We start from the raw sequence: 13,998 nt of genomic DNA on the forward strand, positions 1-13,998 counted from the left end.
GTCCCTACCCTACCTCAAGGAATCATTTATGATTATCTCAAAGATAATGTTCTGAAGCAAACCTGAGGCCTCGATTTGAAGTCTGTGTAATTGAGAATCTTCAGAAGACAGAACACTATCAACATTCTACGTCCTGAAAATCCCTTGTCACCACAGCAACTTAGAGGGCTCAGAGACATCATAGTCACCATAAACATTAATTTAAGAAATAATTTCAGTAAGTAACCTATGAGAGAAGATAAAGCCTGCAGGAAGTTGTTTTAACCAAGGCTTCCACATACACTTTTGGTACAGTGACCCTCCAAAGAAGTACCAATTATGGGCGTCCAGTCAGATGGCAGAAGGAAAGCGTTGTCTGACAGTGGGAATCCACTTTCAGGCTAGTACTGGTCACCTCATGGACAAGCTCTGATCTTCTCAATCTCATGAAGTGTGTGGGTGTGTGTGTCTATACGTGAGTGGGGAAATGTCACACAGATATGACCTATCTCTCAAGGACACGGTGACACTGGGGTTGGAGAGAATTACTGGATTGTTCTTTGCTCCTGTCATGTGGTTAGTTGGCCCCACGAGGGAAGGGTTAATTGTGCCAGTGACAGGCAGTCTCTGCATGCTGAAGGTGGCAGCCGCACACAAGACACAGAACTCACAGGCAGTCCATAGGGCCCTCTGGGGCCGGGCTCTCCCACAGCTCCTTTTTCGCCCTAAAATGAAAGATGGAAAATTCAAATCACACATAAACACATATATTCAAACACTTTCCCTAATGGCTTGTGGATAAAGACACTACTTCAAGTATCATTCTATCAAAATTCCAAAGATTCAGGCTTTTCCAGAGTCACTGCCAATAATATAGTAAAAGTAATCTGCATTAGACTATTTTATTAAATCACCTTTGAAAGAAGGACAGTAAGGAAGACTGCTGCTGTCCCGTTGTGCAAAAGAAGTGGCAAATCTGGAACACAACTTGTTTTTTTTTGGCACTGGTATGAATCATTTATTTGTTACTAATTATTTTAAGTTACTACTTTTTAAAAATGTAAGAATAAAATGCCTTTTTTTTTTCTATCAAATGTCTCTTCCTCACCAAAGCCTTCCTTAACCATCCTGGCCCTGTACAGAGCTACACATGGCACTCACACATCTGGAGACACAGACAGGTTATAACTTGTTTATTCTTTGCTGAGCCCATGATTGGAATATGCACCTTAGGGTGCCAGGGCCTCTGCTTTGTTCTCTCCTGCACACTTACAATAGTGTCTGACACATCAGTAAATATTTGTTGAATTCATGAATCAAGTCAAATTAATACAATCATGAACCTGTTTTGCTTCCTTTCTGAAAAGGAGGGTTTAAAAATGTTTATGCCTTCGACTAAATGTCTGACAAGGTAGGTATGTATTACCTTCATCGCTAGCTTGCCCCTGGCTTAAATGACAATCCTGAATGCTTACAATGACTAAGCGTAATTGAAGGTGGTCCCAAGAATACGAAGTAATTGTGATAATAAAGACATGTTCTGCATTTCGAATAGTGTTTTCCTCTGCTGCCATCTTCAAAATTAAGAGGTTTGTCAGGAGTCACGGTAATGTTTACATTCGTGACCAAACAGAAAATGTTACCTCCCTATATCTTACCCCTGAAGAAATTTAAACGTTAGCAAATTTTTTTCCTGGGTCAAATGCCAAGTTCAGCTGAAAATCGTGCAGGCGGATCTAAGTATTTTGCTGTTTCTCTATATTCCAGATTCCCATTTGAGAAAATTTCAAGTCACTGTTAACATTTTTCTTGAAACTTAAGGGTTTGCAGAGCTAATTGGCACTGTCACCTCGGAGCATATATAGTATAGGGAGATTACTGAAAATAAATATAAATATCATAAAAGCTTGTTGAACTTTTAATCATTATTACTCAACGTTTATTACTGAAAGAGCAGCAATTGCATTCAGTCAAGTGGCCAAGCTTTGAAATGAAACAGATTTAAATGTGAACTCCAGTTCTGGCACTTACTGGCTATATGGCCTTAGGTAACTTTCCTAATCTCTCTGTGCCTGAGTTTCATTGGCTGGAAAATAAGAATAATAATACATATTCTACAAGAATTTTTCTGAAGATAGATGTGATTATAAAATATGAAATTCATTATTGCCCAATAATATGTCCCATAAATAGTAGCTATCATTATTATTATGTATCTAGAGGTCTTAATTTTAATAAAAATGGCTTGGCAACCTAAAAAGCACTTAATTCAAAATATATTTATTTCAGTTTGATCTGACAGTGTTATTTATGATTTTTAAAATGGTGGTGGTGGTGGTGGTGGTGGTGTATGTGTGTGTGGTGCAGGATGGTTAAAAGGAGGGTTCACATAACCTGGAGTGGGTCTGGTTTTAAAAAACTCAACAAATTAGAGTTCGAACAGATCGTTTAAAAAATCTCCACGGAGTACTTCGACATACCTATTCCGTTCTCTCTCTTCTGACTGAGCACCTTGGCTTTATTTCGTTTTAAAAATAAATATACCATGGCTTCTTTGAATTAAGTTGTCACTAAAACATTTGTCTGTGAAACTCCTTTTATAGAATTGCTCACCCCAAAATAATTACTTTAAGCTAATAGTGATGATTCCATTTCACCCGCCAGTGACTGTTTTAGAAGAGGACATATGACCCAATTCCGGCCAATAAGGTGTGGGGGGCAGTCAGCTGGAAAGCAGTGGGGAGGGGTTCCTCATTCGTAAGAAAGAGGCAAAGGAGAGAAGGTCTCGATGTGTGTTCTCTGCTGATGCTTCTCTGGAGGGGGTGTTTAGAGCCAAGCTGTGACCAGTGTGCCTGTGGTCAGAAGACAAAGCCAGCACACGGAAAGAGCACAGAAGCAAAGACTGGAGTCTCTCCATTGAATATTTTGATATAAACAATATATTTCTTTATTGTTTAAGGCATTTTGAATTGGGGTTCTGTCACTTAGAGCCAAAAGCATCCTAATAGTCCCAACTTGAAAACCTGTAGGAATGAAACATTAACACGGGAATTTGAACGTGCAACTTCTTTTCCTGGATTAAATAATTCCAAAAGAACTTTTGAATTTCCCCAATTTAACAACCTCTAGAGAGTTCCTAAGCAGTTACAAGGCCAGATGAAGAAATCAACCGAAGGCAGGGACCATCAGGTGCTTGAAGAGCTGAATACTAATGCTGTCAGTCATGTACTTGACAATTTCTGAGTAACATTGTCTGTCAAATGCCTGGCTCCTTTTAGGCTGATCTAATTTCATTCAGGCTCTTTAATTTGCATGCCTACACTAAGGAATTATTCTCGAATGTTCCCTTTTCCTGGTTCTTCCCTTTAAAATGTGAAACTTTTTCAAGAGAGTCCAGATGATGCCTCAATCAATTAACTTTGAGAATCGTACTCCAGTTTAGCACTTTGGGTGACGGGCACTTGGAGAGTACTGACACACGATCCAGTTAAGGTAGTTAACATGCTGAGTAAATACAAGTGTAACACTTTACACTGCACACCATTTGACTTAAACTATGCCTTCAAAAATTCTTAGAGATTTCATTTGCTCTCCTGGTTAGTTCTGCCCCAGCATCGAGACCTGATACTCTTGTGACACTGTGGAGCTATCGGAAGTAGCAGCTGATTTACCAAATGGTAAACCCTCTTGAGCCCCAGGGCATTCTGCCAAAAGACTACTTGAGGTTTGCTGCTCCATTTTTAGTACATGTACTGAATTTCTTGATACAAAGCTTGAATGGTTCAGTAGTGGGAGGCTCTTTGCTCTTAAATATTTTTAATTAAGATGATCTTCGTAAGTCACTGGCTTGATCTTAGAAATAAGATCAAATAAAGATAATTGCAGATTCAGACTATTTATTCCTTTAGGACTCACCTCTTTCTAGAACCATTCTTGGATAAAGCCAGCCTTCCTCATCTCTGTATGTACAGCCCGTACTGTTTGTATTCACTTTGGCCTCATTACCTGGTTATTTTTCTCAGGTAATTTTTTTCCTCTGCAATTAGGTTGTAAAAACTTCTATATCAGGTAAAATAGCTATTTACTTTACAGTATCGAATAAACATATATAGTGGATTTGTAAAAAGTTATAGGATGACGAATTAATTATAATTGTTTAATTCAACTCACTGGAGCAAATTAGCAAAACAGACTTTACATAAAAAGAAAGAGTTTCCATTTCACACTAGAAAGACACTGTGTTTTGTACATCATAGCGTATGATAAATATTTACTGAATGAGTGAATTTACTTTATAGAACACGGAACTAAAATGTATGCCAAAGAAATCACTATGCGGTCCTCTATGTTAAAGCAAATTATCCCGGACGGATGAAACTCTATTGAGTTTTAAAAGACTGCAAACTTGCACAATGAAGTATTCCAACATGTTGAAGCCCTCACTATTAAGATACTTTCTTTACATCCTACCCTGGACAGTGGGGAAACTGATGACATGATTCCACTCAGACACAAAAAACACGTCTCAGTTCTCCAAGGTGAGGAAAAGAAAAAGTGGGAGACAAAACAGAGAAAGAGGGAGAGAAGTTCCAGACAGATGACCAGCTGCTGATGTGGCAGTACATTTTTTTGTGTCAGATATTTATCTTCTGCTCTTTTTTTGTTGTTGTTGTTCCCAAGGATATAGAAACATGGCCTAGCAATAGAGGAGTTAGTGAAAGGTTTTTGTTTTATAATGTACTGAAATTATTTCCTTATGGTTAAAGAAAGACAGGCTATTTTTTTTTTTTTTTTAAAGGAACATGAGTAACTGTGGAGGAGAATACTTAGGTTTTGCAATTTTCCTTTAAAAGTTACATCTTACTCTCAATGAACACAGTGGCTTTATATAAATGATTAGCAACCTGAATATATAGTCCTGGAAATTTTGGCCCCATGGACTTCAATTTACTGGATTAAGGCCAAATAGAAATATCTTCCTTATGGGTTAAGAAGGAGTGGTCTGAGCTATTTATTTTACCCATGTAAATGTACGCATTGTTTTTCATTAGGCAGCTGTAGTCTGTGTTAATACCCTGTTCTTCTCTCAGTGTGAGAACTCTGAATAGAACTTAAGATGGTATCTATTTTCATTTAATATTTGATAGACCTTTGTTTCTTCTGGGAAATGAACTGTTCAGTTCAAATAAAATGAAAAAGCCACACCCTGTTTTCTTTAGGACATAGCTTAATAATCTGAAGAGTGACTTACTCTTTCTCCTTTGGGACCTGCAGGGCCATGGGGTCCCATAGGGCCATCTGTACCCTAAAAAAAGATAAAAATAAGATAATATGAGACATATCCCATGGGCTATAAGAGAAGCAGTTATAATTTATCTTGGATTTTTCCTGGGTGAATGGTGCCTTAGAATGTTAGTAAGACAACTCATCTCCGTTTTAAAGTGCTTTATACTTGATTCTTTCAGGCCAGTAGTTTTCAAGAAGCTCATATGAAAGGAATAAATTATATAACTACACATTTCAGTGAAGGGCACATACAAAAAGCTGTATATCATGTTTAATTATATATTTTCTCCCTGACTAAATGGAATATCTTCATTTTGCCCCCGTAATCTTAAGAAAAATATAATTTCTTTCACATTACCTCTCATTCACTGTCATCCTCCACCCTTCCTTTCATCGGCCACAAATGCTCTAAGCCTTGGTTTCAGCTGTTTAAGAGGCTTGAACACTTACACAAGTGAATAAAATATTAAATAAATAAGAATGGAGTATAATTGCTCAAACCAAACTTTCTTCAGCTCTTTTGAGAACAGCAGCGGGCTTAGAGGGAAGGAATTATTCTTGCAGGTTCTGCTGCAGTGGCTGAAGTCACTAGGCTTACAAGGCACAAACTAGGCAGCCAATGATTTAATGGCATAATTGCCCTCTGGCTTCCCGGTTCAGGATTAGGATTTCTGTGGCAGATGAGATAATATCTGAATGAATAAACGAACACTGAGGTCCAGGGAAAATAATGACTGCCTGAAGAAGGTTTTTAGAATTGAATAGCTGAAATTTCCTTTTGATTCTTAAAAATGTAGCAAGGACTTTAAGTATATTTGCTCATGTTCAAGAAGACTATGCTTTGATTTGCAAAGAATTTATTATATATTTGCAAATGGAACTATTCTGGCATGATTTTTAAAATAGTATTCCTATTTCTGTTCTACTGTTCCTATTTATTCTATGTGAGCCTTGTGATATGAAATAATCCAGAGTTTTTAATTCGTTCTAATGTTGGTGAATTCTCATCATTTTAAACTGATCTTTTTCCTACTGCCTGCATTCAAATTTCATCTTCAGAAGACTTCTAAAAACTGAGTATCTGTGTCTGAAATTTAAGAGCCAGAGCTGTTAAGAATCAAAGAAAAGTGACAAAATGACAAGACAGACAAGTCATTTTGATGAACAGAGATTTGAAAGTTAGTTCCAATGAAGAAGTTACATTTCTAATATGGACATATACATAAAAGGAAAAGCAAGGTAAAATAAATTCACATTATTTTAATCCCTTCAGAAGGTCTTTCTCATGAATTACAGGAACTATCCACTGGTTATGAAGAAATTTGTCTCGGATTCTTAAATAATTAGACTCGTCATTCTAGCAAGTTTTCCAGACTTGAGCCCGGGCTTCACAAAGATGTTTTACAGTGTTAGCTGTCTGTCAAATACAGCTGCAGCCCATGCTCTGTCCACCTTTCCCTTTTCTGCCACTACCTTTGTCCCTCTTCTCCTTTTACCCCAGTCCTAGGTACCCTCATCATTTGATGAGAGTTCATGAACCAAAAGGGTCTGTCCTGAAGTACAGAATGCATAGCCATAAACGCATTGGAGCAAGACGAGGCACTGACTCACCCGGGCTCCTGGCTTTCCGTCTAAGCCAGATGCTCCCTGTGTGATTTGGTTGGTAGCAGGGTTGGTGGGTGTAACACGAATTACAAGAACAGAGATTAGTATGAGGTACCGATGAACAAATGTAACACTTCATACAACATAATACGCAGTCACAGGGTTCTGGGATGAATATCACATTGCTACAAATTGTTAGTTAAAAAAAAACAAAACACAGGACAATAAACACCCCCACAGATGATGGCATTTTAACGACATTTCCATTTGACAAATTCTTATTCAGACATCAAGTTAATGAGGTTTATAAAGTGGGTTTTAAAGTAGTTACTGGGAACAGTCGCAGACTGCTAATATCCATATGAAATTCATTTCCTATAGACTGTACTAATCGTAATTATTTTTCTTTCGGTTCTGAAGAAAAAATAATGGCAATCTCCTAAGAAAGGGCTCATTATAATAATCAATCAAAGTTAGCATTTCAGAGAAGAAAAGAGCTCTAGTTTTGCTTGTTAATATAGTGTTTATGAATAACAAATGCAGGACTTAAATGTGCAAGGATGACTTTGTGGATTTTAATGAACAATAGTCAGTTGTTTTCTCAGTTGTTCTTATTGTGTTCATATTAGTCACCACTAGAGGGACTTCTAGGAACAGGAAAAAGCTGGAAAATTTTCATGAGCCTAAACAAAAAATAACTGTCCCAAACAAAACCATTCCTCAGTTCGCTTCAAATAATCATTGCATCAAAGTCTAACTGAGAAATGTTTTAAAAATATAATGTTGTTCTCAGGCAATCCATGCTTTTCTTTACCTTGAGCTCTAGACTACACATTGTCCATCATTGAAAGGTGACATTTTTCAATATTTGTTTCAAGAATAAGCACAATTACATCCTTGATAAGGCTTTTGTATCCAAAACTCGAATATTTATTTTTAGTCTTTTAAAAATATTAAATCACAGACTATTTAAGAAAGACAATGAACTAGCCCTGCAAGTTCTCTTGGCAAGGTTGCAGAACTATTTCCCCGTTTTATGCTTCAGATGTAATTAATAATACAAAATGAAAGAAAAAAATCTATTCTAGCTGCAAACTCTACCGATAATACTATGCCATATATATTTTGGGTCATTTTAGTTTTTTATTTGACAATTTCTCCTGTATAATTCTATTATGAGTCAGACTATAACTGCAAAATACATCTTTAGTTAGGAATGATTGAAATTAAAAAAAAAAAATGTGTTGTTTAATGCTAGCATATGTAGAACTTTTGGCTAAATGTCATATAAAAATTACCACTAGCCATAAATTTGAAATTAGGGCAAATTAAAGAAATCAGATTGAGGTTTTAAATACAATAGAAATCAATAGAAATCCAAACTTTCTTTTGCCTTTTGCTACTTACTTTCTTCAGAGTTACCATTATTATAACATTTAAAAATAAATAGGGAGACGGCAAAAATTTTCACTGATAACATATGTACCTGGAATGTGAATTAATGACTCATATGAGTTATAGAGGTTTTATGCCTGGGATCCATTGATCAAATTGGTGTGATTTAACTTATGCTCTAATACAAGGCTTATATCATTCATTCAATAAATTAATATATATTGAGCATCTACTATATGCCTGATCTATCTATGTAAGTCACTGGCTATCAAATAGAATACTTCAGTACTTTCGATACAATACCCATGGAAAAAATAAAGATAGTGGTCACATTTTTTAAGTGTAAGAGATGTGTATAAACTATTTTCTATTACCAATTTAATGTCATATTTTAATAATTTATAATGTTCTTTATTGATGTTCATCTGCATTCAATGAATAGACAGAATCTTAAAAGCTTGAAACTAAAATGGCACATTCAATAATCATTTAAAATAATCTCTTTTTGGTTGTAATGGAAAGAAGACTCATAAAATGCATAAATGGTAAAAATCTCTTTTTTGTTAAAAATAAAAATCTTTAAACAACTACGAAATATTTATTCTGTCCTATCCACTATTGCCACAAGAACCTCACAAGAGGGCATTTCCAAAAACAAATGACAAACAACATTTAGACCACAATATGATTGATTAATGTAAGGAGCCACAGCACTGATCTCACGCCATCAACAATGGTCAGTTGCATACCTGCCACCCATAGAGGGCTACAGTTTGGGTATCGAAGGAGAAAAAAAAATCGAGGGAGAATTTTAAACCGCACTAAATCATAAAAACTTTTTGGAGCAATTATGACATAATCGGCACAATCCTATTTTAAAGGGGAGGGTGATGGGAGAATTGTGAGCTTCAAAAAAGGAAGACAGGCATGTTTGTAATTGAAGGACAGAATGCTTATGGTGTTGCGTGTTATGGGGTCTTCTTCTGACAGAAGAGCAGACATCAGAGAACACAACTGGGCTGGGCTCTGCACTAACATAGTGTGCTCTCCAATTACAGAAATTTCAACTGTAAGACAGTTGCCGAGTAAACCAGAATTGTTACTTAGGGTAGAAAGAAAAGTCTGAGATTTGCACTGAAATGGAAAGTTTCTTTACTTACTGGAAGACCAAGGGGTCCTCTGTCACCCTTTTGACCTGGTTCACCCTTCAATCCTTTAACACCATTTAACCCTGGTTCACCCTAAATGCAAAAGCAAATGCCAATTTTGGTTGCTATCACGGGCGTTTCAGCTGTGAGAGAAGAGAGCCAGTCTCTGACATGGTTGCAGATTCCAGTTTTAAGTAACAGCTGAGTCAGGCTAGATTTGCCTTGTATCAGTTCAAAATTAATTTTTAAAATTGTTTTAAAAATTAATAAACTGAAATTGACAACTAAACAATATTCTAGGAAGCAAAAGCTCCTTACAATCAAAATACATATATAACTAAGTTATATACAATACATAACTAAGTTCCTGAATTTTTCATATGTGTCTCAAGGAAACTGGTGTTACGTTACATTGTTCTGACCAAGCGAATCAAAGACAATCAGAGTGGAGAATAATGAAGGAGGTTCAATAGGAAAACCCACTCTGCTGCAATGGAAAACTGGAATATGCAGGACAGTGTTATATACAGACATTTTAAGCCTTTAAGCATTTTACCCAGGGGAATGAGCTAAAAATATAGCAGGTGATGTTTGAAGTAATGCCATGTAGTGAGTCCTAATTCACTGGCATTGCCAAATCAGGTCCCCACATGGATTAATCAATAGAGTAGACAATGAATCGTCAATCCCGGAAGAGAATATGGAGATCACAGAACTTTCATGTAGTTTTATTAACTGTCTGTGTGACCAATGTTAGAATAAAGGTTTGAATTTAACTTAGGGCAATATTACAAAATCCGTGAAAAGTGATAAATTCTGTTGACTTATTGTTTTTTAAAAATCTAAGAATGCGATACACCTATTTTCTATCAGCAGCAGCATATTAGAAATAGAATTCTGACCTGTTCACTTTTCAGCTTTTAAGCACAGACATAATTTTGTCAAGAAAATCTTTAAAAAAAAAAAAAAAAAGAAAGAAAGAAAGAAAAAAAAGAAAATCTTGAAGGATTTGTGAAAGGAAGATGATTTCAGTCTCAAATGCCCTACAGAGTCATTCTGGGGTGGGGGGATCAGAGAATAGAGATGATGTTTACATGGCAGAAGGCAGTATTTTCCCCCATTTGCCTGATAATGAAAATCAGCATGTTGTTAAACATTAAGGAGTCCGGAGCCCCAACCTAGACCTCAGTAGCACAGGAAATGTGTATTTTAAATAAGCTTTCCAGGTGATTCTTCTCAACAGGAAATTCTAGGAAAGAGCTTGTCCTTGAACTTTCAAAGGGTTCCCAAAAAAGTAATGAACACATTTTGGCACAACCTAGTGAAATTTGGGGCTTTTAAAAATAGGATGATCACAGTGCTGTCACTATAGGAAATCTAAATGGTTGATAAAGCATGGTCCCAGGAATGTCACAGAGCTGGAGTTAATGTAAGATGAAGGCCAAGGCTCAGTAGTCAGCTTCAGTTAACCGATCTCCACTTGAGATTCACGGTCTGCATGTGTGTGGTCTTTCGACAAGTGGTCTTGAGATGATGAATAGGCAGGGAAAGGCTGTGAAATTCTTTGCCGAGAAATCATGTGTTGATAGGAGTGGGCATTAATTAAGAAGGCGAGTTTATAATTAATCAAATTTAGTGGCAAAAAGACCAAATTTCAACACTGGACCTAAATTCTAGTCCTAGATCTGTCATTTAATTAGCAGGGTAATTTTGGGTAAATAACCTAAATTTTCTGGGCCTACAGCTTATCATCTACAAAATCAAGGAACCAGCACAAGTAATCTATGAGGTCTTTGAAACTTTATAAAAATTCTCTGTAATCTATGATTTAAGTCCAATTAAAGTGTAGGCAAAAAAAAAAAAAATCGTTGCATTTTAGATATCAAAAGAATCGTGGGCATCTATCAATCCAGTGGTGATGGTATATCTGAATCACTTATGGAATTAAAAACACAGTCTTGGTGGCTTTAGCCTGAGTCGTACAATTTGGGAGGTCTTTAGGGGTGCTTTAACATCCAAGGAGAAGCTAAGATTGGGGAAAGAGGCCCGGAGAGGTTAGATAACTACTAAGACCACAAAGCTGATAGATGGACTCTCTTCTGACAACCAGAACAATGCTCTTACCCCAAACTACAATCCATGCTTCTGAGACATGGTCACTCTCTGGCCTTGCAAGAGAGTAAGGTATTCTAAGGGGAATAATGAGGCATGAACTCTTCCCATGTTTGGGTGAGTTACCTGCCCAACCTCAAAAAGGAAACTCAGATTTCTAAAGTCAGATCAATACCTTTGCTGCCCCTAAAGCTGGTAGGCCAGAAAGAGACCCCAGAAAAAAGTGAGATCCTAGTGTTAACATTGCATTTATGTATTCCCCGCCCCTCACATTTAAATGCACCAACTCACTACTGAGAAGCTTTCAAGAGTACTTGAACTTTCTCTCAAACAGCCTTGAGGACTATCTAAATTTTTTGTTTGGAACAAAACATCAGATCACAAGATAACAGTAACAACTGACATTTGTTGGGTGTTTATCAACAACTGCGCCAGATATTTTGCTAAGTGTTTTATAATCATACCTCATTAAATCATCACAACCCTATGTGGTAAGTTATCTTGTTGAGTAAATGAAGGATCAGAGAGGGTAAATCATCTGCCCAAGTTAACACAGCCTGTTAGGGACTAAACTGAGATTAGAACATAGGTCCTCGTCACATGTGCTCCCTAGAAGAAGCAGACTGTCTTTCAGGGCTCACTTTAATCCTCTAAGATGTCCTCTCATTCTAGACAAAGGCAGAGAATAGGTGGAGACCATTCTCACAATATAAGCTGCACTAATGCTGACAAGGAGAGGCTATTCTCCATTGTTCTCTTGTTAATCCAGAGACGGAATACATGTATGTGATGCAATCTTCTCCTTGGTATAGTATACCTAATAAATCCCATTCCATTCTAGACCAGTGACTTATGGGGGAGTACAAAATCAGGGTGCTGGATAGTCAAAGCATTTAGATGCAGTACTGCTATACAACAAGTGAGAAGTATCAATAATATCCAACTGTATAAAGATAATAAGAAAGCATCTGGGCTAGTCTGAGAATCTCATCAGAGTTACTTCTAAATGGTTAATTTTGAGTATATTAAGATTAGTAATTTAAGAGACATAGTGACAAGGAAAAAAAGCAAAATGAGGAATAATTCATGTCCAGGTGATATCACTTAAATTTTTTCTAAGTCATTCTGTGTTGTGAGATTTAAACATCTGGATACTTAAAGGCTTAAAGATTATCGACATTACTTGACAAGTAAATTAGACAGGACAGACATGCTTCCATCATGCTTCTCCATGATTAACGAGGAAACAGAAATCAAATAATCAAGGGATTAGTTAGATTACCTTTGGTCCAGGAAGTCCATGGGGTCCCTGAAAATGAAAAACACAGCTTCTAATTAAGAACTGATTCACTGTTTCCCAGCAGAAGTGATTACATAAAGCAACAAAAAGATATAAAACAAGAACCTTCTTATTTGAGCTATAGCTAGAGGCAGGCCAGTGGATGTTAATACCTAGTGAAAGTTCCTCCAACTCCTGGATTCCTCTGTAATAGGAAATTCATTAATAGCAATTTTTTTTTTTTTCTGCTAAATACCTATGAGAGGGAGGGCGGAATCTAAAAGGGTTACATGGAAGAAAAAATAGAAAAAAAAGTATTGTGAACCTACACTATTCCTATTTTTCAAATCTCCATTAAAAAAAATTCTAGGTGGAATATGTGAAGTATTTTATGAGTTTATGTGGAATACAGATAGGTCTTAACAGACAGAAATTTGCCAAAGAAAAGTCCCAGACTTTAAGTACCAGTAAGGAGGGGACCTTTTCCGTTACAAATTACTCTAGACCTAGGTACTGAGCAATCTAAAGTAGAAAGGAAATGAGATGATAATCAAGTCTGGAACCCTCTTGTATCATTTGTTTAATTTAAGACTAAGGAAAGGATACTAAGACAATAGTGGTAAGCATTATTATTCAGAACACATTTATTTTTACAAAGATGAATTCTTCAAGGTTCTTGCGACAAATATTTACCAATGTAAAGAAGTCATATAAATAATCTATTGGAGAAAAGAGTATTTAAATACCTATCAGTGAAATCATACGAGAACAGGAAAATTTTTTATCAAGTGATACGTAGATGCTTGTTACATATGTCTACATTGGAATAATATTTTCTCTTTAGATAGGTTGTGGGTAAACATTTTCAGGAAATGGCTGTTATTTTATCAAGTATTCTTATCTCATTTTAGTAATGGTTTAAAATTCATTTAAACTAATTAATTTTATGATATGAACAGGATACAGTGTTTTAAAATTTAATCTTCTAACTTAAAGTGGAGGGAGTATAAAAAAGCCAAAAGTATGTTATTTGCTTAATTCTTAATAAACTTTAGTTTTAAGAAAATAAGGTTCATTATAATTGTTTTGTGAATAAAATAGAAGTGGCGATTAGTGAGAAACAGATGATTGGGTCTGGGACTATGCTCTGTGGCTCAGACCACACCAATGATGCTCTTTCTTAGGGCATAAGAG

At 36.2% G+C, this 13,998-nt stretch overlaps 1 protein-coding gene across 2 annotated transcripts in view; it reads right to left on the minus strand.

Annotated features, from left to right (window-relative positions):
• COL25A1 (collagen type XXV alpha 1 chain) overlaps positions 1-13,998 on the minus strand; it is a 404,747-nt gene that overhangs the window by 11,076 nt on the left and 379,673 nt on the right. Inside the window, exons 28-32 of one of the 2 annotated variants that reach the window (XM_015594880.1) lie at positions 12,808-12,834; positions 9,426-9,506; positions 6,877-6,912; positions 5,231-5,284; positions 651-704 (exon numbers count right to left, since the gene is read on the minus strand). In XM_015594880.1, coding sequence (XP_015450366.1) covers positions 651-704; positions 5,231-5,284; positions 6,877-6,912; positions 9,426-9,506; positions 12,808-12,834 — 252 coding nt within the window. The remainder of the gene's footprint in view (positions 1-650; positions 705-5,230; positions 5,285-6,876; positions 6,913-9,425; positions 9,507-12,807; positions 12,835-13,998) is intronic. The other variant, XM_006918911.1, reaches the window with a different exon arrangement.

This window comes from Pteropus alecto, unplaced genomic scaffold (assembly GCF_000325575.1).
Source record: "Pteropus alecto unplaced genomic scaffold, ASM32557v1 scaffold5, whole genome shotgun sequence".
Classification (NCBI taxonomy): Eukaryota; Metazoa; Chordata; class Mammalia; order Chiroptera; family Pteropodidae; genus Pteropus; species Pteropus alecto.